Source organism: Zootermopsis nevadensis, unplaced genomic scaffold, assembly GCF_977971745.1.
Source record: "Zootermopsis nevadensis isolate Lab colony 2312 unplaced genomic scaffold, Znev_1.0 Znev_ptg000009l, whole genome shotgun sequence".
NCBI classification, from domain to species: Eukaryota; Metazoa; Arthropoda; class Insecta; order Blattodea; family Termopsidae; genus Zootermopsis; species Zootermopsis nevadensis.
The window spans coordinates 3956118-3981705 of NW_028259141.1; the positions used below are offsets into that span (position 1 = coordinate 3956118).

Sequence of the window (25588 nt, forward strand, 5' to 3'; positions counted from 1 at the left end):
AGAGGGCAGTATGATTCAGTAAGGAGGGATTTATTGCACAATAATCTCATTGGGTTTGTGTTTCAATAGTTTATTTGCATCCCATGTATCCTTCTTTTGTAAGACTTGAGGTTCTCACAGCGGTGAGTATGAAGATTTCTGTCTTCTGGGTTATTGCGCTGTGTAGTCTGGTCGATGTTAACCAACGTTTCAGAGGTCATACTGCCTCCGTCATCAGGGCTTGACTTAACCAGAAGATTCAGAACATGTCATAATGCTAGTACAGAACTTATTTCGCGTGTAGATGTACGTAAAGCCTAGGAATTGTCAACAGAGGTAAATTCGTCTACGTAGTAGGTGTGAGGTTAGAGGTTTTCTTTTGATGCTGGCTTGGATACTTTTGTATCGTTATTTAAACTTTTACTTGAAGGTGGAATTTTATTAAGTAACTTGAGGCCTGAATGATATTTAGTGAGGTTCAGTACTTGGCTTATGAAGGGCGCATTTACGTCTTCTATTTAAAATGGGTAGATCTTTATTTCTTTTAAATTTGTCCAAGTTTTCAACTGCAGGTGATTGTAATATGGGAATATAAATAATTAATTGTGTGTTTAGGAACATTTTCAATAATGTCATTTATTTTGTAGTTGGACTATCAATGACTCTAGATTGTTTACCAGATTTTTTTCTACAATCTTACAAAAAGGAGTTGATTTATGATCAGTCTTTGCCATAGATTTATTCAAATCCACGCGTTTAGCTTCTCTAATGACTGGAGTTTAGATTTTGCATTAATTTCCTTTGATTTCCCCCCCAGTAGTTGGTGTTTAGGGGTTCTGCGATTTCAAGATGTTCTGATTTTATTTATGTAAAACTATACCCCGTTCTAATAGCGAAACTTTTTAAAAATGTTGTTTAAAAGATGTTTAAATTGGCAAAAGACTTAACACAATATAGCATTTAACATCAGCGTCCGATAGGTTAGATTTGAGAAGAGTATTTAAAATATAAGCCTTAATTTGTATGGTTCGTTCAGCAGAAGGGAAGATAAACAATCGCAATTACAATTGCTCTGTTTCTGTCCGTAATAATAACATTTCGTTATTTAATTTTCAGTCTTTTAATAATCGGGGATTCCATTCATTCCGCCAGCCGCATTGATCTTTAAACCAATCCCGTGTTTTCACGTAAACCGGGAAGTCAGCTCATCGAATCTCGAAATTCTTTTCCTGAGGCCCCTCATAACGTCAGGCCGTCCGGCTCAGCCTATAGCGATCTTGCACGTCGCACTGATAGTGGAGGCAGCAGGCTCCTCACAAATGCAGGGTTAACTTCCAGCAGATCAGGATGTCCAGCATCCGAGTAGACAGTTCATGCTCGCCGCTGGGAGAAACCGAAATCTTTGCGGGAGGCGGTATCTTGAGGCTCTTATTTTTCATCATTTCAAACAAACCGAGGAGCGGAATATGCCTTCGTCACTTTGCTTGCGGTGGTCTAGCGGTTAGAACGCTGGCCTTGTAATCCTGGGGTCTCGGGTTCGATTCCCGGCGGTGCCCGAATTTATAACTTGTGTTGGGCAAGGCCGTGGTCTAGGCAACACGGGGTTTTCCTCCGGGGGCTTCCCCGGTTTCTCCGTGGCATCCCAACAATTACTCCATTCACACACAGAAGAAGGCAATGGCAAACCACTTCTGGATCATCTGCCAAGAACGGATATGAACAGGTCCCAGTCCGAGAAAAGGATGGGAGGATCCTGTTCATATGGTCCTGTCGTCAGACAGAACACTAAAAAAAAGTATTGTTATAATTTTCAAATATAATTTTTGTTATGTTGTAAGTAATTCAATAGCATTTTTCATCGCTTTTGGTACTAGTGAAATACTTTTCTTTCTTTTTCGTGAATTTTGTTATACATTTTTTCCTCCTAATTTTACAGGCATTAATTCACTTGAATATGTAGGCTTATTGCATGACACAAGAAACATCCCTAGTCGTCACATTATAACATGTATGAATTGTTTTTTTCTAGTTGGCTATCCTGTTTCACAACCTCATAGAGTGCACTGACCGACCATATGTAATTGTAAACTAATTTTGAACTATTTCCCCTAAGAGACCAGACGGACGGCTAACAAGTTCTTACGTCCGTCTGATGCGAGCAGACCAGGTTGACATTTTTTATCTCCCGCCATTAGCTGTGTCTAATCATAACGGGAATACTTGTGGAACCAACATATTCTGCAGTGGCACCTGCTTTATTCACCTGCTGAGTACACGTTTTTGCTGAACAAATTATCTCCGTTATACAGCGCAAAGTAAAAGATTGCGATGAAATATTAATTGAAAATGGCGTGGATGGAAGTAGTTATGTCAATTTCAGGTAAGACCCAAGTCGAATTCGAACCCAAGCCTCCTATATACAAAGGAATGATGTTATCCACTACATTGCAAAGCTCAGGGACTGGCACGAACTAAAGTTTGTACAAGACATTTCAAAAATCGTGAACACCAACTAAATAATAATAAGAAAATTCATAAAATAACTTTCATTTCTATTACGCGAATCTTCTGCAGAAATTTAACTTTAATGAATTCGCGGAGTGCTCGAACTTCTTTAATGGGAAGATAATCTCTACTTTTAAGTCGATTTGGAGAAAGTACGATGAAAGCAATTTAATGCACTGGAGGACATTAAAAACATCAGCTTCTGAGGGCATGTAGTCTCGAACGAGTAATACCAGTAAAATGAGGAGCAGTGAATCGGTAAGGAGGAGGGGTACATCAGTCCCCTCTTTCGTGATACTGACTGTCCAATTATACGCACAGACGTATTTCGGAAATCCATCCACAAATCTGAAGCGTTACAAATTGAAAACAAATTGAACAAAAGTCGCGAAATGTATCTACTACTTCAGCGCGTCTACATTAGGTCTTAATGTTCTTTACGACTTTAGAAGCGATTACAGAATATTTCCAGGTAAATGCTGCTTTGAAGCAGAAAATGAACGAATCTGTATCGTGTGCTTGTTCTTTACACTTTCCGGGAATTGTGAGCAAGGGAAAGTAGAGAACAAGTTCACTAATTACTGCTCTTCGTTAGATGATACACGTGCGACAATTCTAAGCCATATAATGGCTCAATAAGGTCAAATCAGTGTCTTGTAGACGCGTAAAAATCGTTTGAGTTTCCTTGAAATTCTAAATAATTCATGGTGACAACTAATGAGTAACTGGATTAAGCATATATCATTATGTATGGAATTGGACACAAACATACACTCATAATTTGTGTAAAATTTATTGTATGTTAAAACTATAAAGTCATTTCTTGCAACATGTAATGCATTAAAGCGTGCAGAAAGATTATAGCTAGTAAAGTGTCACTAAATCACGTAGTTCTTTCTTTGTGAATGAAAGCAGGCTTCATGTTTTCCAAAACGTTCTTCCTTTAACAGTTAATTATATTCTCGCTTTGCACGAATCCGAAGCGCTGCCAGTCTCTAGATAAAGCTTTTCCAGAATAATCCTTATTTTCTAGCTTTCCAACTCTTGCATGTTAGTGCCTTATAAATAATCCAAGCGAAATATAACTATAAACGAGTCTTTATTTCATTTAATTATCTCTTCCGACTGCACATGTCTTGCTTGGTTTAACATTACAGAAAAATATCGTGTGGACCTGAAGCAGCCCCCACATCAGTCATTCTACAAACCCTTGTCGAAAAAACTGGGATATCAAGAGAACTGCTTTATCCAACTAAACCTCACTTGAAACCGAAAGCTAAAACATAATTCCTCATATGCACGCCGCACATATTTCCCACGCTAAGCGTCGAAAATTTTAAATTCAGCTACAGAACTTTGAATAACCCAATTGCTTACGTAGAATTTGCAAGTATGGATTAGGAAACATTATTTAAATTACAAAGTTCCCTTCGTGTTAACACGGCCTTTTAAGTGTATCGTTCTCTTAAGATCCTTTGTTCAGTTTTATGTAAAGAGAAATGGGGCTGAACTTCCTTCCGTAATGCTAAATTATTCAATACGTCGTGTTCAGAGATAATTATCTCAGTTTTGCATAAAGAGGGATTTTATGAAATTATAACAATCACCAACACTGTTATATTTCCTGTACAGCCCCTATATACAGCCTGTTAAAATCTGAAAAGACAGCAGAATTCTACGAGCCACGAAGTTAAATAATAAAGGTAATAATTATCAGTGAGCAAATTATAATGAAAATTAAATCATTATGGTGCTCTCTTGGTTTGGGGTACTCAACTAAAAAATAATATGTAAACTTTCAATTCTAATGACCCTTTTAACTTTTTTTGGTTTCCGTGATCAGGCAGATATCGATTTCCATTGTTTCCAGCTCATTGTGTGTGAGCTACACCTCTTACGTTCCAGGTAGCTAAGCGAAACTCTTCTATAGAACCAAGTCGTTTAGTCGTATTCTTCAGATTTCTCTCTTGATGATTGCCAGAAGTGAAAATGTCTCCTGGCCGCGTTACGAGCGCTGAGCAGGATAAGACCAGTGGTGGGGCTGCCACCTGCGAGCTCCCAGTCCAGCCCCCCTGTGTATTGACCCCCACAGAGAGGAGTGCCTCTTCCGCTCACTAGGACCGTCGAGGACTTCGCCTAACCCCTAGGCTGGGTTCAGTTTCCTACATCTGGCTTATTCCTTATCATTCTGTGTATATAAGCACATCAGACCCTAGGAACTCTAGGTCACTTACGTATACACGAAGTTCCTCCCGCTGTATTCTCTTCCTCACACTTCTTAGGCCCCATTTTCTAGGCGCAATATCTTAGGTCATCGTACTTCATGGGTTCTCCTCAGTTCCAAATCAGTGTCACTTCGACTAACCTACAAAGGTTGTACTTTGATCGGTATATAAGACTCTCTAAATAAAATAGCAACTTGGTAGAATAAATTAATAGAATATCACTTACGTTCTAGTAATTTGTCAAAAAATTACAGTTCTAAAAATATGTGTACGTAGCAAACATACGATCTCACAGAAAAATAGCCTCTTACAGGGTCGACTCAGGTCTAAACTTTCAACAGAACTTCCGGCGTCTGAAAGATATACATTTTGATTTGAGAAAGATGAAAATATCGTGAAAATTATTACCAATTTCATTGTGTAGACTGAAATCTTCATACGAAATAAAGCAAATGTCAAATGACGATAGCTGATGATGATTGACGATAATACAGATGTATGACACGTGACCTGGAAAAGGAAAGCACGCGTAGAATACAGAATGTTCCTATCAAAGGGGAAATGGAAGTCGACAAAGGCACGGCAGCTTCGGTTCAACACCGGCGAAATCACGTCGTAGATGAATTCGATGATGAAGTCATCAAAACGTTACTTCATCATTTCCACGTGTCCCCAAGTGATGAAAATTCTGTACAGCGTTCTCGGGGGGGGGGGGGGGGCACACATTTCGTCAGGCAACAAATGCAACCAGTGGACCGCAACAAGAAAACTTTGGCAGACGGAATATTTGTGCTTGTTTTCAGTCGCACTCTTCTTTTGGCACAGAAACCTCGTCGAACAGATTGACCAGTAAAAACAATAAAATTAATTAACGCGTGTTGGTTGATTACTGAAAGCACTCGTGGCCTTGAATTACGAATCAGTTCAAATCAAAGTCCTTTCAAGAATTAACGACGTTCACTTGGGTTTGTCGGATTCCTGGAATGTTCTGCCAGCACTCGCGTGTTAATCAGTGAACCTGCATCGTGCGAGAAATGGCTATTGTACACCCCTGATGTGGATGTCGTGCATCGTAGAGGACAAGGTCGACCAACTGAACAACAAACGCTAACGCTCCAACATTACATGGCACTGATGAGTATGAAGTCTGAGGTAAGAGAGCGGGGAAAAGCCGAATCTTTGTAACGAACAACCCCTTAATTGTGTTGACGAGGGCCTAACATCTCTGCTTCTGAGAGAAGAGCGTAACTCCTGTTGTTTGACGCGGACTGAGTCGGGGCAGATTCAGACACGTAACCGAAAACACTGCTGTAGGCCGAGGACTGTTCATCACAACAACAACAACACGAAGCTAAGAGTAAATTGTCAGTGACTTAGAAACTCATACTGTTACTAAATACGCGTCTTTTCGCAACAGCGAAACAACAATTTTCAGGTGTTTGAGAATCGGGTGTTGGGGAGGATATTTGGGCCTCGGAGAGAAGACGATGGGGCATGGAGAAAACTGCATAATGAGCTTAAAAATCTGTACTCCTCCCCAATATTGTCAGGGTGATTAAGTCGAGAAGATGAGATGGGCGGGGCATGTAGCACGCATGGATGGGACAAGAGGTGTGCACCGGGTATTGGTTGGGAAACCTGAGGGATAGAGACCACAGGGGAGACCTAGATGTAGATGGGAGGATAATCTCAGGCGGGATCTATGGGAGATAGGAGTTGAAGGAGACTGGATTTTGTTGGCCCAGGACAGGGTCCGGTGGAGGGCTTTGGTTAATTCGGTGATGAACCTTCGGGTTTTGTAAGGCATCTAAGTAGTTAGTTAGTTAGTTAGAAACAGTGAAACCAAATTCCTGATGAAAATGAAGTGATATTTCTCATATGCATCCTCCGTATTACCAGATCATCTGCTTACAAGTGCAACCCAGTTCTAACTAACCAGACGGCTTCAGTAACCTGAAAGTTCATCACCGAATTAACCAAAGCCTTTATCCGGTCTCCGTTCTCCTTGCTTTTTCTTATAAAGAAGAGTCGGCTACAAATACCATAAACAGCAAAACCACCCAAAGCAACATCGACTGTTTATTCGTCAATGATTTAAACGACGACATACCAACTACAGGGTTTGTAAACAGCTGCAGCCGATGTGGTCACCTGCCCGTCTGACAGTTGCCCTGTTTGTTTTCAGTACCGTTTCTTGAGAGCCGTCACCTGGAGACACATTAACAGCCCTTACTCTGGCTCTGGACATCCGGCGTGCTTCTACGCAGGCACTTTGCTGGACGAGTTCCTCAGGTTGCTGCGAGTGGCCCACCATTCGCCGACCCTCTTGGGCTTAATCATGCTTGACAAAAGTAGCGGAAACCCAGTCTTCAAACTGTCTGTTCAGTGGTCGAAGTTCATGAACCACTTCACGGAAAGAACTGAGAAATTCAAACTCGATTATTCCATCTCTGGGGCAAAGCTTATTGACCTTTGCCGTCGCTTGAAGTCCAGACGCACCAGGACGACCCCACAGGAACAGGCGGTGACAGTCAATGGAACGGAATGCCACGTCGAGGCTCAGTACAGGTAAGGAAGGGCCGCACTTTTATCCATAAAGAACACGCCACGACGCCATCTTCAGGTTCTACTGCGACACGCATGGAGGGGGGAAACAAGGGGTGCATACGGAATTTTGGCAGGGAAAAAGACCACTGGGTAGACCAGGAAGGAGATGGGAGGATAATATCAAGGATCCAGAGGGTGGGATGTGAGACCGGCAGATGGACGAAGTTTGGCGCAGGATCGTGGCCGGTGGCGGTCTCTGTTGTCGGCGTTGGACACGCGAGTTCTCCTACCAGGGAGTTAGTTAGTTTGTCCGTCTCCAGAGAGCGCAGCGATGGTGTAGCTGACCTGACAGCGCTCGCAAAATAGGTCCAACGCACTGTGGCTGGCGATTGTGTTCATATACTTTACATTTTGTTATTATTTTGCAGAACATTTTTGAGAACGCCGATTTTCAGTGTTAGGTCCAATGGCGAAGTCAGAATACTGAACGCACTCACTCGGAGTCGCTTGTAAAATGCTCCGCCACAAAACTGGAGCCCCTAAACAGGTCTGAATTATACTTACGATATTTTTGGATGCTGGATACCATCTTCCGTGTTCAAAGCGGAAGGAAAGCACAAACAGGAAGTCTTGAGTGCTTTACAGTAAAAATGCGTCTTTCTAGCCGTGTATTGCGTCCACTTTTGTTCCTCGCGTACGTAAATGATATTTGGAGGTACATTGAATCGACTATTAGACTTTTTGCAGATGACTGTATAATAAATAATTAAAATTATAAATAGTAAAGACACAGAAAAGATGCAGATGGATCTGAACAGTCTGGGGGAGTGGGCGGTTGAAAATGCTGTGAAAATTAACCCAAGTAAAAGTAAGGCAGTTAGTTTCACGAGAAGTCGGGCAAAGGAACCACTAAACTATTCGAAACGGGACCAACTAATTCCGGAAGTGAGCAGTTGTAAATACTTGGGAATTATCTTAAGCAGCGATTTAAGCTGGGCTGATCAAGTAAATTATACGGTGACGAAAGCCTGGAAGGCACTTCATTTTACAATGCGTGTTCTCAAAAAGGGGAATAGTAACACTAAAAGTCTAGCCTACACATCACTAGAGCGTCCGATTCTGGAATATGGGGCGGCGTGCTGGGATCCTTACAGGGAGGGACAGATAAATGCGTTATAACGGGTGCAAAAGAAAGCATGTAAATTTGCATATCATAGGAGCGACTCAAACTGGGAAACCCTGGCACAACGTAGAAAGATAGCACGTATATGTGCTCTCTTCAAAGCGTACACGGGAGAACGGGCATGGAAGGCAAAGGCCATACTACCTGAGCAGGGTCGATCATATTCGGAAAATTAGGAGCAGAAAGCAAAGGACAGATATAGGAAAATATTCCTTCGTAAATGGGACCATCCAACTCTGGAACCGGCTACCTGCTGAGGTTTTAGTGACTCTCTCCTGTAAACCAAGTGCTTTTAGGAAGAAGGTTAGGAATGTGATAAATGAGGTGAAGAGAAGTTCCTGATGAAATGTGAGAGCATCAGTTCATGACGTATGTAATTCATTTCTGTTACTGTCTTGTCTCCATTTGGTATTAATTTTTAAGTTATCTACTTTAGGTTATCTATTGTGTTTAAATACTTGTGCCTTATGGTTTTGTAATCTTATGAGTTGTTTTATTTTGTGTGATGTCAGTTGTTCTGTTGTGTCTTATTGTAGGACCACTGCCACCAGGTAAAAACTCATTTGCAGTTAATAATAAATAATAATAATACATCACAAGAATATGCACACCCTGCACATGCATTGGATTATCCTATTAACGAATAGATTTAATGTCACTGAAATACAGAGTAGTCAATAATGAGATTACGCTGCTAAAGGAATCATTTATTATATACATCACATAAATGTGGCTGCTATCTACCATGTATAAGCAAATGCCTCACCAAAGAATCCTTACGAATGAACGATTTTTTACAGGTATCACAGAAATATGGCCGCTCCCCACTGTGGATGCGTAGATGTTTCTTCAGATTACTCTGATCAATGAATGATTTGTTACATTCATCACAGGAATATGGCCTTTCTCCACTGTGCGTACGCTGATGTGTCTTCAGACTACTCTGCTGAGTGAATGATTTGTTACATACATCACAGGGAAATGGCCTTTCTCCACTGTGCGTACGCTGATGTGTCTTCAGATTACACTTTTGATTGAATGACTTATTACACACATCACAGGAATACGGTCGCTCACCATCATGTAACAAGTTCTGTTCATTCGGAGGACCCTAGCAGACAAATTGAAAAAATATTAGGACAAATATTATTAGGAAGAAGAATGAAACTGAAAACAAGATATAAGAATGCTCAATAAATATTCCATTAGGAAAGTTATGTTCTTTTCAGAACAGATTTATTTTCTCAGTGAGATAGCATTATATTTCCTATTTCATTTAGTTCCTGGCTACCTGTGACAAATAGGTTAATTCACTTGCCAAGACCGTAATTTTATACATAGCAAACAAACTCTTTACTGACAGCAAGCAGCAATGCAAAAGAGTTACATATTCAAACCACATATTCACATTCCATAACACAATGTCCGAGTTCAAGTTTGCTTCACCCAACCAGACTCAATGTTAGAAAACCCGAATCAAATTTATTAGCCTGATGGGGAGAGAAAAAAGAGAAAACAACCAATCGATTTTTTGGTATCTAAAGAATCAAAGAGCAGAGATACACTGATGTAGTCATAATGGTGACATATAATTCTACGCATTATAATGAATCTTCTGATAAAAATCTTTCAAACAATATAGTTAACCATTAACTGGGTTCAATCTACAGTACAGATAAGAGTGAAAGGAGAATCTAAAATAAATAAACCTCAAGTTCACTCACACCCAACTAAAACAACGATTTTCTATTACTACTTGCATCATCTACTTATTAACCTCTTGTAATCCTTGCATCTCTTAATCCTGAGAACAGAATCTCATAAACACTGAACAAGTCGGCTTGGCAAAGAAAAACAAATGCAACCATTTTGACACATTCACAGCAATTTGGCCTCTGAGAATGATGCTAGTGACATCTAGATGTTTGGGGCAAGAGACCTCAGCTTCAGTAGGGTGCCTGTTTGGACGGCTGATGATGTCAATATGAAGAATGACAACTTAGATTTGCTCAGCGTCATTGCATAGCTAAATGATGACTGTCCACCACTACGACAAAGTCACTTCCACAAGCAAAAGCACACGTAGGCATTAAGGTAAACTACCAAATGCTGCCAATATGACACTGAACAAAACTGAAATGTTTCTTCAAATAGAAAAATTCCCTAACATAAAAAATATTTAAAATACAATTAGCTGTTTGTTCTCAAGTTCTTACATATGGATAGAGGAATAGGTACAGTGAAGATAACAGGTACATTTCTGTAGCTCTTAGTTTCAAATCTGCTTAAAAATAAATCAGGGAAAAGTCTATATTATGCGGGCCCCTAGTAACTACGTCACAGAATGTCTTCTGGCTGTGGATTAAAGAGAAGACCTCATGATGTAGGCGTAACTATTTCATTCTACATACATCCATGGAATTATTCTGGATTATCACTCAAGAATTTTATGTAATCATTCAGCACTGATCAGACATTCCACATCTTTCAGGTACTGGAGAAAAATCAGGAGTACAATGGAAGACATGTCAGCTATTTATAGCCTTCAGGAAATCCTATGATTCAGTTAGGAGGGAAGTATTATGCAAGTATAAGATTCAGTTCATCATCTACCTCCCCAATAATAATTTACATATCAGACCATAATATCCAGGATCTTATGAATACAGTGAAACCTCTATCCATCGTTCCCGGAACTATCGTTTTCCCGGATGCATCGTCCGTTTTGTTCGGTCCCGAATACATCCCATATAAAATAATGTTACATTTTCCCGCTTCTATCGTTCCTCGAACTATCGTTTTATCGCATCGATCGTTCAAAAATCTTAGTCCCGTCCCACAATTTTCCCGCAATGATCGTTTCTGAGAATTTAAAATGCTGGGTTTTGAGATAAATTAATACCGAAAGACGCACAATGTTTTTGGAATACACAGTAGCGATAACCTGTTATGTCGCCCAACCAGCACATTCTTTTGGAATGAGTGTCAGCGGTGCAGGGGTGATAGTTGGAGTGAATGGCGGTGCTCATTGCCAGAAATTTTACGATTTTAATTAGGGTGCACTCATATTTCGTTCCAGCGATGCCAGATGGCATGTGCAGTGTGAATTTCTTCACAAATGCTTTTATTACAAGTACAAAGGAAAGGCTGGCGGCACTTTTCATTCTTCTGGTTCATCTCGTTTCCAGCGGTTCAGGGTCTTCGTTGAGTTCGGCAGTAATAGTATTTCCATTCTTCCTGTTATTGTCCGCAAAAGGGGTTGGAGTGGTGAGGAAGAGGAAGACGACGAATGCGAGCCCGAAGCTTTGCCGAGTTTTGCCGAAGCACACGCTGCATTGGCGAAAGTGAAGTCGTTCTTTTATGCGCTTAATATTAGTGAACGTGACGAAGAAAACATTTTAAACGTGGAAAGTGCTCTGTTTGGTCTAAAACGTAAAGTTTCAACAAACCAGTTGTCCATTAAAGACTTTTTTGGTAGAAAGAAGTAACTTTGAAAGAGAAAGTTTTTTTTTAAAAAATTTAATGCTTTCCCGCATCTATCGTTTTCCCGCATTCATCGTTTTTATTTCCCACCCCCGCCGAAAACGATGCATCGAGGTTTCACTGTAATACCATATACAATATTTTGTATTAATATAATATTGCTGTAGCAGGTAACTTCTCTTTTAAAAAAGACAAAAATATCAAAATATATGTTTAACTCATTTTTGTATATTTTTCAAAGTATCAATGAAGGCAGCTTTCTAAATAAATATAATAATATAGGCAAAATAAAGAATGATTGGATTTCGCAAGGATTAAAAATATCTTGCAAATGTAAGAGGAGTCATATCTACATCAGGAACAGTTAACACCACAAAACAACAGAATTCTATATTATGTACTGTAAAATCCTGAATGATCTTATAAAATAGGCTAAAAAGCAGTTTTACAGTAGACTAATAACAATATCTGGTAATAAAATAGAAAGGGAGAGAGGAAAGATAAATTTAACTGAACTGTTAACTACTTCTTTGGAAGTATGTGAGGTTAGGTTAAGTCATCATATGCACACTGGTCCCAGAAAAATCTGGCTTCAGGAAAGGTGCGTCCACTGAAGACGCAGCCTCCAAACTAACAGACAACCAAAAAAATGCTGGTTAGAGGAATTTACTGTGATTTAGCAAAAGCTTCTGACTGTGTAATCATTAAATTTTGTTAACTAAATTACATTTTCATGGCATTCAAGGAATAGTTGCAAAATGGCTCATATCCTATTTAAGAGAGAGAATACAAAAGGTTTGAGCAAAATCACACAAAAAACTATCAATTTTTTAAAATTGGGGAACACCTTTTAAACTTGAACAGAACCTCCAATTGTAAGGTGCCATACGAGTTTCTACAGTGACAAACCCTGAATACCTGTTTGCTCATCTTTTTCCAGAGAGGCAGTTTTATAGCCAAAAAATGGATATATAAACAGCTCCACATTTATGGAGCAAGCATGGGAAACATCATGATACTAACACGTACATGTGCCTTGTAATAATCAGAAGCACATGGCTGTACTCCAACATCATGCGACAAATAACAAAGATCTGTAAAACTTTAATCATTATTTCTGACATTGCAAATAAATAAATAATTATAATTTCCAGCCAGATTGTGGGAGTGCATCACACAGGTAAATTGCAGCAAATATGCCCTATAAATGACAGCTGAATCAATATCTTGTATTTTCCTGGTGCTGAAGTTTTTCATCATGCAAGCGTTGGTCAAATGACTTTCACATTTCTCATAAGAACATGTAGATATAAATTTCATATTTGCAATGTATGGTTGAGTCAATGTACTGGGATATTAGCAGCACTTTTGACAACTGAAACATGTTTTATGATGTACACAGAAATTTACCTGAATGTGAGAAGCAACAGCAAGACAGGGAAAGCAATGCATTCAGTGTGGTTCAGAAAACCAGAACACAAGCAAATGCAAGATTATCAGAGACTGATAGCCTGTGTTGACATACATGGAGGACTTTCCATAGTGACGGTCTTTATCTATACATATATATAAGTAAAACTACAAACAGTGTCATGGTCTGTTAATGGTACAAAGTCAGTAATTGATTATATATTAGATAATAAGAAAACAGGAACATTAATTAAAGATGTTCAGATGATTAGAGTATATGACACATTACTTGAGATTTGAGTTTCTCAAACACCTAGTATGAAGATGGTCGTCTTCCACATAATCTGACAGAACTTTCCTGACGTTTGATGTGCTTGCTGCTTCTGTCATCGGGGCAATGACTCAACACCCTGATGATGTTATATTATTCTAGTTTACAATATAACAGTGTGATTGTATGAATGACAGTTTTATGCTCACCAATTTCACTATAAATGAGTGATGTATCACAAACTTGACAAAAATTCATATCCTTTATAAAAACAATAAATCTTAGCCTTTTTAATTATTTACTTTTTTGCATTTCATCACAGGAATATTTAATTGTACTGAATATTATTTGATGTCCATAAACAAAATAATATTTTTTGAGATGCTATTATACAAATAAAACAAGAGAATTCGTAGGGACAATTATATATAACTAACTAGATGGCTTAAGGAACCCAAAGATTCATCACAGAATTAACCAAAGCCCTCCACCAGTCCCTGTCCTGGGCTAACAAAATCCAGTCTCCTTCAACTCATATCTCCCATAGATCCCACTTGAGATCATTCTCCCATCTATGTCTAGGTCTCCCCAGCGGTCTCATCCCCCAGGATTCCCGAACAATACCCGGTGAACATACCCTGCCCCATCCATGTGTGCCACATGCCCCACCTATCTCACGCCCCTTGACTTAATCACTCTGATAATACTGGGAGAGGAGTACACATTTTTAAGCTCATTTATATGTAATTTTCTCCATGACCCATCATCTTCTCTCCTAGGCCTAAGTATTCCCCTCAACACCGTATTCTCAAACACCTGCAATCTATGCTCCTCTGTCAGAGTGAGAGACCATGTTTCACATCCATACAAAACAAATACATACAAAAATCACCTGCCAGCGACACGGTAACAACTTTAATTAAAAGTCACTTATATCGGAAGATTCAGGAGGATCTGAGGGACGTATATCTGTTCAGCATTCAGTAATATCCCTAATTATGAATCATGTGAAGGAAGAACTTTCAGACAGTAATCCAGAGATTTAGCTTATCTTTTCCTTTTAGTAATGAGTAACGTGCACTTAAACCTAAGTGTGTCGTTTACTGGAGAAGACCTCATTTGATCCAAACTGCCACTAACCTAAAATTGTCAGTAAATCACAATGAATTACCCAAAGACAGGAATACTGACGATGCATTTTACATTTGATAGTGTCTAACAATTGATGTAGCATCCCCCCCCTAAATACCTACCATGAAATCAAGTGTCTTACATTGATGCAGTCTCAATGTCAAGGCAATATAATACTTCAGAAAATTAACAATGTCCAACATAGTCATATAACAAATCAAATAATATTACAATTTTAGAGGGTCATCAATTATCCTGTTAATGGTCCTTAATGGAAATGGCAGTTCTATGCCACTGTAGTGATACATGCTGCAACAAAGTTAAAGAAAGAAAGAAAGAAAGAAAGAAAGGGGAATAAAAGTCACCACGAGAAAACCTTCAAACATTCATAGATTCACAAAAATGTGCATTGAATTCAATGGGAATTAATGCCATCAAAACAAGGCGTACTGGAAAGTGTGGACAAATTATCAAAGGCTTGTGTGGCTACATCTGTCTAAAACATTTCTTGTATTTCTCAATATTTAATATCACGTCTTAAAATAAAGCTAACACAAAACAGAAGTGATATTCCACAAACAGTAGGCAACAAATACAATTCCCTTCAACTAGTCTGTAACGGACCCTTCAAGATCTATTCAGCAGAGCGGAATTGCTTATGAGGACAGACAAATGGAGATGCAACGTGCCTAACGATGCTCACACAACTCACCTCATGCTCTGCCTTTATTACTGGAAATGTTATCATGACAGGATCCTCCTCCACTTTCACACCTCCATCATCATCAACTTTGATATCGATGACTTGATTGTCATCATAAGAAGCCTCAAAACTCGTTTCACCATAAGAATCAGGTACAACTTTCTGTAAATTCATGGAGTCCTGTAAAATAACCATACTCATTATGAGTCTTGACTTTGCGCTCTCACTGCATGAAATGGAATAATTATCAATACAATTGTACTGAATCAAACTACTAGCAGCTGCGGAACATCTTTAATGGAGCCTGACGATGGTGCATTTTATTTACTATTGCTGTATTTCTTTACATGATCCATCACTTGATATTTTAAAACAAGATCACTACGTTCTGGGAACTAGATTTGCTCTGGTCCCATACAAGGGACTAATCCCAAAGGATTAATACGACTCTTCTATGGGAAAATCAGAAAAGGTATTTTCACCCACAGACAAGAGCAGATCCAGCTCTCAAAATATAGCGAATCTGTTTCAGAATATCAAACTATGGACAAAGTCCAGAAAAACACCAACATGCAATCATAGTAGCTGTTTCATAAAGATTTTCTTCCTTATAACTATCAAAACCATTACCATGAAAAGGATTTTTCTAATACAAATATCACTTCAATAGTATTGTCTCCATGTAATATGAAATCAAAGACATCCACATCAGTTTACCTGGCATGTTCATGTCAAAGCAGTAACAATGGCTCAACTGATTAACGCTTGGTTTATGTAATGAGACAGTAAAGCACATATTAAAAGGTCACAAAAAATTTTGTTACGGGGTTTATTCGATAGTTACATGTACACACCATGAATAAAGTGCACACAATAATGAAATTACATTTTGTATGTTCTGGACAGAAATACTGAGCAGAGTATCACATTAACGCTCCTCCCTCCCGGCCAACTTTATATATGAAGTCAAGTTAACCTCTTAAATATTTGGGTCTACAGAAACAAAGTCAAAAACAAAGCACAAAATGTTATGATACAATCTGCTTCTTCATTGAAAGTCTCCATGGCTGCAAATTTATCTCCTGATCAAAGTTTAATATTACATACGTAATGTTATCTTCCCATATGGAAAGAGTTAATGATGCTTAACAGAAATGACAACACTGTTCTAATATATCAGTGCAATTTGTATCAAGACACAAAAGAAATAAATTATAACCTTAACACATTCATAATTCCTGTGAATTGTATAAGAGATTCAACAACAGGCAATATTTTGAATATGAACAAATTATGCAAGATTAATGGGCCACATCTGTCTAAATTATTTCTCAGTTTGGTCAATGTTTAATTTCACGTTTTAAAACTGATGCAACAGAAGTTTAAAATGGTATTTCATAAACACTGAGCAACAAAATTCAGTCCTCTGGCACCATTTTGCAAAGGACACTTCAAAATCCATTCACCAGAGTGGAAATGCTTCATGTGGAGATGGACAAGAAAAACACAATAGGTAATCCTACAGATTTCCTAAAAGTTAATTGTAATGTACAACTCACCGTATGTTCAGACTTTATCAAAGGAAGTTTTGCTATACGATCCTCCTCTTCTTGTGTAACAGCAAAATCCTCAATTTTTATATTCATGATCTGCGAAAGAAGACGTTACACATGTCTCATTCTATGAACCAGGTACAACTTTTAGTAACATGAAGTTATGCAAAACCTCCATACCTGATGCTGATCATGACCACGTTTTGTCCACTTACAATTTCCATGTAAAATGTAATCATAACGCAATAAGACATGATTGCAAAATAAAGGGCTAGCGCAAGGATCGATAACCTTTCTTGGCTGATAGGTAACTTGGAGGAGCTGATAATTATAGCGAGTATTAAAAAAGAGCATCTATATATATCTGGACTGAAAGAATTAGACTACAATTGTGGTAATGCATGTGCTGTACGAACAGCCTCAAGAACAACTGAACAAATTAAACGTAAAATCGAATGTTTCATTTCTTTACTGAACTAAGTCTGCTGAACAGACTAGTTCTCAGGCAGTCAAGAAATTAGACTCATATACGGAACCCAAAGGTTTACAGAGTTGAGTTCAAAGAGCGTGCCACTGGTTGCTATCCTTAGCCACAAGGATCCAGTCCTTGTGATTATATCCTACTTCTTAAACAACTATTTTAATATTATCCTGCCATCTATATCTTCATCAACCAAGGGGTCTTATCTATTCTAGTTTTCTAACTGAATTCTTGTATTCATTTCTAATGTTTACATTCCCCACACATCCTCCTTGATTTGATAACCATGAATTAATATTTGATGTAGACAAATGATTAAGAAACTCCACATTAAGCGTCTTCTCCAGTCCCCATTATTTCCTTCAGTGTTCCAAATATTGTGCTCTGTACCCAACTGTCAAAAAGCATCAACGAATGTTCTTCCCTTAACCCTTCACAGCTGAAGTCGTTTAAATATCATTAAATAATTCAGTCAATACCTGCCTCAAAGGAAACACCACACACTGCAATTACAAGATCAATTAACTAACACATACTGGAAGCCATCTCTAGTAAGTATGACTGTACATCAAACATGTCGTCATCCTACAGAGCACAAAACAGTGACAATTACCCGTTCAATCAAGTAACAAAAATATCCATCATAAAATTAAGAATGAAAGTAAGAAATTAAATTCCACTTGGCAAACCAAAAACAAAAAATACAAATATAAAATGAAACAAATTTAACAACAGTAAACACAAAACATCAACATAAAAACAACATAATAGCACACATAAACAAACAAAGGACATAAGGAGAAATGGAGCACATTTGTATACACATGCAAACAAACATGGCATATAACAAAATTAAAAAAAAATGCTGATAAAAATAGCTTTCCAAACCACTCATATCTTTAAAAAAACACCAAATACCTAAATCACAAAAAAAATTGATGATGGAGGTGAAAATAAACTAAACTGCACACTAATTATATAGCACAAAGAGATCACACACTTCAAGAGATGTTTGAAGAACATGTATGTTCAATATTGAACAATAGAGATCATCAGGTAATGCACATCATATCCATAATACGGGCCATAATATGGCCCCAAGGAAGATTCTTGGAAATAATAAAAACAGTCAGTAAAGAAAGATGTTTAAACTATTATAGAAACAGCACATATACTGTACCCAAAACCAAACCAACAGCTGAACGATATCCACACAGTCATAACCTGATCTTTGACGCACTATACAAGCAATATTACCAACAGCACACATCCTCCCCCCTTACAAGAGGAGTTTGAAAAGTAGTGCGACTACTCGCATTATCCACAATTTGTGGATTCCTGAGGCTTTGGCAGTTTCATTGCCAAAGCTATACATTTTTTGTTGCGTCCCACCAACTTCTCAAACACGTGCAGTAGGCCATTTCCAGACATCTTGAGTAGGGCAGCAGCAGTAGCTTCTTTATATTCAGTGTCATGTTTAAGCACTGGAAATGCCCAAAAATCACATGGAGCAAGGTCTGAACTGTGGGGAGGGTTTTCTACAGGTGGTCCATCGATGTCTTGTAGCGCCTCCGTCGCGACATGCAGGGCTGTGGAGTCAGTATTAAAACCTCCGTCTCTGGCTCTTTCAAAGAAGCTCAATATATATTAATAATGGAAAACCTACTAAAATAGTAAATGGTACCAGAAGAGATTTCATCACCACCACGTGGATCATCAGGCTAATTTTTAGACTTATAACATATACTTAAATTCACATACAATGGTTATTGCAGAAGTCAGTTGATTTGTAGACAGTATGCATTCTTAATCTTTATCTTACTAGCGTTCCTTGTCTGGGACGTAAATTGTGTACTCAGCCCTACGAACGGTCCTTGTGCGGAATGTGAAAACTTGCATCATTGTAAGAAGACTTGGCTATGTCTTTTGGCCTATTTTAGAGGCTGCAAACATTGATTCACTTTAACTAGGAATTTGACAAGTTCAGCCTGAGCTGTCAACCCGGGAAGTATAATCATAAACAGCAATAAACATTGTTATTGTCAAGTGGTTTTCTGCTTCCTTTTCAGACCCCCTATTCAAAGCTACTTACATTCCTCGGCATGATGGGTGAAAAGAATGTGTATCCACTAAATTAGAGGGAAGTTATATTAATCTTTCTTCATGTGGTGGAAAGAAAATCACACACAGAGAATTTTCGACTTGCCCTAGTGAGAAATATGCTAGTACATGCTGGACAACAGCCACGTGTACACAGACCACCAGGTAGGCCAGCAAATGTTGCCAATCAAGTCACCAGACTGGACACTACTGGCAATAAGCACTGGCCTGTTCTATCGAATCGCCTGCGTAAGTGTGAAGTGTCAGAAATGTGAGGTGGGTTTATGTGTGGACAAAAACTCCTTCTTGGAATATCACACCAAGACGCAGCTGTAAAAGTATTCAAGTGTATTAAAGGTTAATGTGACAGAGCCAAAGTTACAAAGCATTATTCCCACACCATGTGCCTCAATGCATCATTGAATCTCAGCAAGCGCGAGGCCACTGGCGGCTCACACGGTAGCGAAAGTGTTCTTAAGAGTTCATAAGGAGGTAGGAGTCGGCACATTTTTACCGACTCCGCAGCACTGGCCACATGTGCAATATGTGGTCGTATATTGTCTTGAAGCAGACACCACCTTTTCTTCAAGAACTCTGATCACTCCTTTCTGAATTGCATTCCCCAAATAAGTTTCAAGTATATATTCATAGTAAACACCATTCAAAGTTAGCTTCTGAGGTAGCCAGTGCTGAAGAATAGTGCCTTTTGGGTCAAAATATAATATCAGCACCACTTTTCCACATGATGGTGCTTGGTCTCCCTCTTCGAGCGCCGTCAACCACCCTTTTGTTTCCATTTTTAAAATATTTCAAAAACTGAAACATTGTAGCTTGGCTCATTGTTTCTGTTCCATACACATTCTGTAACACCTTTAACGCCTCTTCATCGCTTTTTCTCAGCTTCACACAATATTCTCTTGCACATCTCTGCCTTCAAACATGAAATGCTGTTCTGTTCCACCAATGCAAAATAGGATTTTCGTACCAGAACTTTTACAGACACACACACCTTGGAAAATGATTATATATGTATTAATAGCTAAACACATTTGAGGAAACAAAACAGAATATGTGCGATCTCGATCAAGGCCACTAAAGATGAGTAGTGTTGCCAATCTCATTACTCTTCAAACTCCCCTTGTACATAGATCATATAGCATGACATTATACCATGATACACAGTGCAGTACACTCCTCCACAACAGACGACATATGAAAGCCACAAGACCTGCTGTAAGTGTTAATGCACCACATCAGTCTTAAATAGATTTAAATATATACACAAATATACGAAATGTTATTTATTACACATATCATTGCAGATCTTAAATACTCCACAGACATCCGATATCAGAGAAGATCGTATCAACAGAGAACACAGCAAAAAGCAAGATACCAAAATGCAGTAAACATATCTACATAGGAGGAACTGCGCCAACCCAACTTCATACGAGCATCCAGACTTAACAAGAAAACACAACAAAGCCACTGACGTTTGGAGTTCAATCGACACTAACAGTAACAGAAATGTAATATGAATATGGAAATGGAAATATATTTTTCACTTATACTAACTCTTGCATGTAACCTTCTTAACTATTTTAACAGGTGACTGTGGCATTGTAGTAAATCAGTGTTTATAGGGACATATACGAGGGTCGCTCATTAAATAATGCCCCACATTTTTTTTCACAGCCAATAATGAAGATAGAAAAGTGTACTTTTACATGCTTGAGATTTGATGTTTCCCGCATTCGTGTACGGAGTTTTAAATGATTCCAACAGGTGCAGAGCTGTAGTGAACTGTTAAAATGGCGTCTGTGAACGACTCTCGTTACAAGCAACGAGCTGTAATTGAATTCTTTGTTGCTGAAAAATAAACTGCGGTGAACATTCATAAACGTTTGTGTGCTGTGTATGGAAGCTGTGCAGTCGATAGGAGCACCGTTGGTCGCTGGGCTAAGAGAGTAAAAGCTTCAGGAAGTGAAGAAACCAAGCTCCATGATCTGCCGCGCTCTGGACGTCCTGTCACAGCCACCACTCCAGACATGTTGAACAGCGCGGATGCCATTATTCGTGAGGATCGGCGCATCACAACTCGACAATTGGCCCAACAGTTTTCATTCAGCATTGGAAGTGTGATTGCAATTATCCGGGCTCTCCGATATTCGAAGGTGTGCGCAAGATGGGTTCCACGAAGTCTCACAGCAGACCACAGGATTCAAAGGAAAACAATTTCTTCTGAATTGTTGGAGCGTTTTGATACTGAGGGAGAGGTCTTTCTGTCCCGGATCATTACAGGAGACGAAACCTGGATACACCACTTTCAGCCGGAGACAAAAAGGCAGTAAATGGAGAGGAATCATCTTCAATCACCGCGAAAGAAGAAATTCACGACAACTCCCTCTGCCGGAAAAGTCATGATGACTGTCTTTTGGGACAGTGATGGGGTCATTCTTGTACATGTGATGCCAAGAGGTGCGAGACGCATACATTGGGACCCTGAAACCCTCAAGAAGCGTTTCCGACGAGTTCGGCCTCACAAGCATCCAGCAGAAATTTTGCTCCTGCACGACAATGCACGCTCTCACACAAGTCTGAGAACCCGGGAAGAAATCTCCAAATTGGGTTGGATGGTGCTGCCCCATCCACCCTCCGACTTCCATCTCTTTGGAATACTTAAAGATGCTATCCGCGGAACAAGGTTTGAAGATGATGAGAGCGTGATTCAAGCAGTGAGGACATGGCTATGTGCACAGGACAAGAGCTGGTACCGGCAACGCATGCATGCACTTGTTCCACGCTGGCGTAAAACTGTACAAGTTGATGGGGACTATGTGGAAAAATAGGGCATTTCAGCATACATATTAACATTTAAATATTGCACAGCACACGCTAAAGTATATCATGATAAACAAACTACCACTTTAATAACATTAGAGTGTACATTACCAAATAGTTTGTGAGAACAGACACGTTTTCCTTATCTTGTGCTGTTAAAGTAACGAGAAAAAAAAATTGGCAGGGTTGTAATTTATAACAAAATCTTCACACCAAAATATAAGATTCTGTCAAAACAGATTTATCATAATACTTGTAAGTGGAAATATTATACGGAAATAAATCTAAAAAAGATGTAAAGCAAAGTAAAAGATTAATAGAAAGAATTTATTACTCATGAAAATATCCAAATGAACACAATTATTATTATTATAGTTAATGTCTCTCTCTCACACACATGCTTTCAAACAAGATACCAATTTGAACAAATGCATTATATTTAATTTGTAACATCTTTCTGTTTAGTATTTATTTACAATTACTGGGGCACAGTTGTTCTACAAGCCTGAAAAAGGTGTCTATGTTACTTTGTATTACAAATTAAGATAATGAATATATATGTACACTACCCGATTCAGGCTGCAATTTGCATATGCATTCCCAATAAAAAGTCAAAATTACTTATGTTCTTCCCTTTGGGTGAGAAACCAAGTTTCACACCCACACAAAATATTAAGAAAAGATATTGTTGTTACAAATCCCAAAATTTGCTGATATACTGCACTGACATTAATAACTTTGGTATCATAGAACGTGTAAGAGGTTAGAGTATTCTGATCAATTAGCAGTGCTTCCTAGGCGGGACATTCAGCAAGCATTAATAAGCAAGCTGCGTACACTAGTGACCAGTGTGTGTTTTGTATGAAACAGTTTGTTTTATCAAACTGGAAGTGCTGTATGATGCAGCGCGATTTTAGAGTGAGACTGCAGAGAAGGTCCGAAGAGATCAACTATTTAAAAGTGTGAAAAATATTGAACATACAAGTTCTGGGTTGGCAGAAAAATGTTTGTGAGGATACCAGAAAACACTGCATGTATACAGACAGCACTTATGCGTAGCCAAGGGAAATCTGTAAAATGGCTGCCACAAGAGCTTGGTTAAAAGGTTTAAAAAAATCATCCATTTTAACCATAACAAGAAAAGACTTAAAAATGTTTGCTCATAAAATTCAGATCCAACAAGCAGTGACGGATAACAGTTATTCAACACATGTTGTTCTCTGAAGCTCAGTTTCACATAAATGGAAATATCAATAAATAGAACATGCATATCAGAGGCGCTGATGATCCCCATGCTTTGCGTCTGAAAAATGCAGTGTGGGACGCTATTTCATCAGATGGAATCTTCTCACAGATCTTCCTGGATGACATAAGTAATGCCGCTCGCTACTTGCAGATCTTTCAAGGCTATTTTGTTCAGAATGTTTAAGCCATGGAAAAATATTTTCGAACAAGATAGGGCAAGACTACATATGACAAATGTGATTTTAGACATTTGAATGACATTCTCATGATATGGTCAACTCTGACAGATATCCTGGATGATTTGGACTTGGATAAACCTGTCCAAAGTACTCACCACAACTGAATATCTAATCTTTTTCTTCAGGATTCCAGAAGGGCGGGAAAAACTAGTTCTCAGGCTGATATCGGAATATTACATTAACAATCAATCAGTTAATAATGCAACAAGTACATACATAACCAAAATCCAAGTCTTTCTTCTCCATGGTTTTCCAAGTCACTACGTACCTCTACTTTCTGAAGAAAATCAATGTAGTCCCTTGAATTGAAACACAATATCCTCAGAAGCCGCCTCGGAAAGGATGAGACGCATGCGTGACAGCAAGTCATACGATCTATGAGGTTGTGAAACAGGATGGCCAACGAGAAAAAACCAATTCATTATACATTTTATGATGTGACGACTACAGATGTTTCTTGTGTCATGCAATAAGCCTATATAGGCAAGTAAATGGATTCCTGTAAAATTAGGAGGAAAAAATGTATAACAAAATTCAAGAAAAAGAAAGAAAAGTATTTCACTAGTGTCAAAAGCGATGAAAAATGCTATTGCATTACTTACAACATAACAAAAATTATATTTGAAAAATAAAACAATAATTTACAATACAGAAGTGTCTCTCGAATATGATCTGCTTACACGAGAAAGTGAACGAATTCATTTTTTTACGTACAAAATACATTAAATTATTTCTTCACATTGGGAAGAGAAGTCACGGTTCGCAGTAAAGTTACACAAAAACGGGAAATCGCAAATAATGATCATCACACTGGACTGAAATATATTGTTCTAGTGAAAGGTCGGTGAATTGAATGTGTGAAAGTTACGAACAAGAAGAACCAAAAATACATTAAATTATATACAACATACCCTTCCACAGGTGTTAGGAATCTTGTCACACTCTTTGAAAACGTGAACGTCGCAAGCATGGAGAACTCTCGAAGAAGATAACTTGGTTTTTTAGCCTTCTGGGTCATCTTCATAAGCGACGTTATGTTGATCTCACTGAATTAATGAGTATAACCTTACTTCTAAACTTGGTGCATTCGAAATTAAGGCGCATTACAAACCGAAATTTATCAACCCATTATCTGTACAAAAAGCTTTGGAACAAATATTAAACTGCTTTTAAAAAAACATTTCCCGTTGAAATTTTTTTAAAAACATATTTTTCCACGCAATGTCCATCGGCAACCAAGTCAGACGCAAACTACATCTGAATATTATGTCACTTTTTCGCTACATGAACGGGTTACATGCTTGGACATTTATTTGTTGCTATTGTATTTTGGTAATCGACAGTAACGACCTCTTCGTAGTGGGAAGGAATGTTCGAGGCTTCTAATTAGTAATGGCAAAAATCAAATAACTGGTGAATAATTCGCACATTATAAACCATTCTAATAATATATATTACACTAACAAGTCAGTAAGGCAATTCATGATGAAATCCATAGATGATTAAATTCAAAGAATGCTTGCTATTATTCAGTTTAAAATGTTTTGTTCCAACTCCTAATATAATCACAAAGACTACTGTACTCAAAAGTGTAATTTTGGCATCGAGAGGACTAAATTCTTGGTCTGTGTCAATCGTCTGTGTTTTTAAAAAGAACACTGCCTTTCTGAAGCTCGATCTACTTCCTTCCTC

General features: G+C 38.4%; 2 protein-coding genes and 1 long non-coding RNA gene across 5 annotated transcripts; 2 read left to right on the forward strand and 1 right to left on the reverse strand.

The window, feature by feature from the left end:
* The first annotated feature begins 226 nt into the window (after positions 1 to 226).
* On the forward strand, positions 227 to 22977 carry LOC147874399 (uncharacterized). Its single transcript, XM_087345573.1, has 3 exons — positions 227 to 5861; positions 6895 to 7277; positions 20894 to 22977. Exons 1-3 carry the CDS (start codon positions 5835 to 5837, stop codon positions 20898 to 20900), a joined length of 417 nt encoding a protein of 138 aa, XP_087201699.1. The 5' UTR covers positions 227 to 5834; the 3' UTR covers positions 20901 to 22977.
* Positions 9126 to 24919, reverse strand: LOC147874400 (uncharacterized). Of its 3 annotated transcripts, none has more exons than XM_087345555.1 (5): positions 24808 to 24919; positions 24165 to 24271; positions 16997 to 17086; positions 15447 to 15617; positions 9126 to 9550 (listed from the first exon to the last, which is right to left on the reverse strand). In XM_087345555.1, exons 2-5 carry the CDS (start codon positions 24264 to 24266, stop codon positions 9176 to 9178), a joined length of 738 nt encoding a protein of 245 aa, XP_087201681.1. In that variant the 5' UTR covers positions 24267 to 24271; positions 24808 to 24919; the 3' UTR covers positions 9126 to 9175. The 3 variants fall into 3 exon arrangements, with proteins under 3 accessions (XP_087201681.1, XP_087201682.1, XP_087201684.1); XM_087345556.1 differs by lacking the exon at positions 24808 to 24919 and adding an exon at positions 22524 to 22564 and having other exon boundaries at positions 24165 to 24254; XM_087345558.1 differs by lacking the exons at positions 24165 to 24271; positions 24808 to 24919 and adding an exon at positions 23992 to 24151.
* On the forward strand, positions 11856 to 13900 carry LOC147874401 (uncharacterized). The gene is made up of 2 exons (XR_015534307.1): positions 11856 to 13102; positions 13325 to 13900. It is a non-coding gene; the product is annotated as an uncharacterized LOC147874401 (long non-coding RNA).
* Positions 24920 to 25588: the final 669 nt, after the last annotated feature.

Excerpts from the sequence above, each read along its gene's own strand:
- LOC147874400 (XM_087345555.1), bottom strand. The coding sequence starts at position 24,266 with ATGACTTGCTGTCACGCATGCGTCTCATCCTTTCCGAGGCGGCTTCTG. Across the intron at positions 15,618-16,996 it reads TGATAAAGTCTGAACATACG|GACTCCATGAATTTACAGAA; the intron begins GTGAGTTGTACA and ends GTTATTTTACAG. Across the intron at positions 9,551-15,446 it reads TAATAAAGGCAGAGCATGAG|GGTCCTCCGAATGAACAGAA; the intron begins GTGAGTTGTGTG and ends TTTGTCTGCTAG.
- LOC147874399 (XM_087345573.1), top strand. The coding sequence starts at position 5,835 with ATGGCACTGATGAGTATGAAGTCTGAG. Across the intron at positions 5,862-6,894 it reads TGATGAGTATGAAGTCTGAG|TACCGTTTCTTGAGAGCCGT; the intron begins GTAAGAGAGCGG and ends GTTTGTTTTCAG.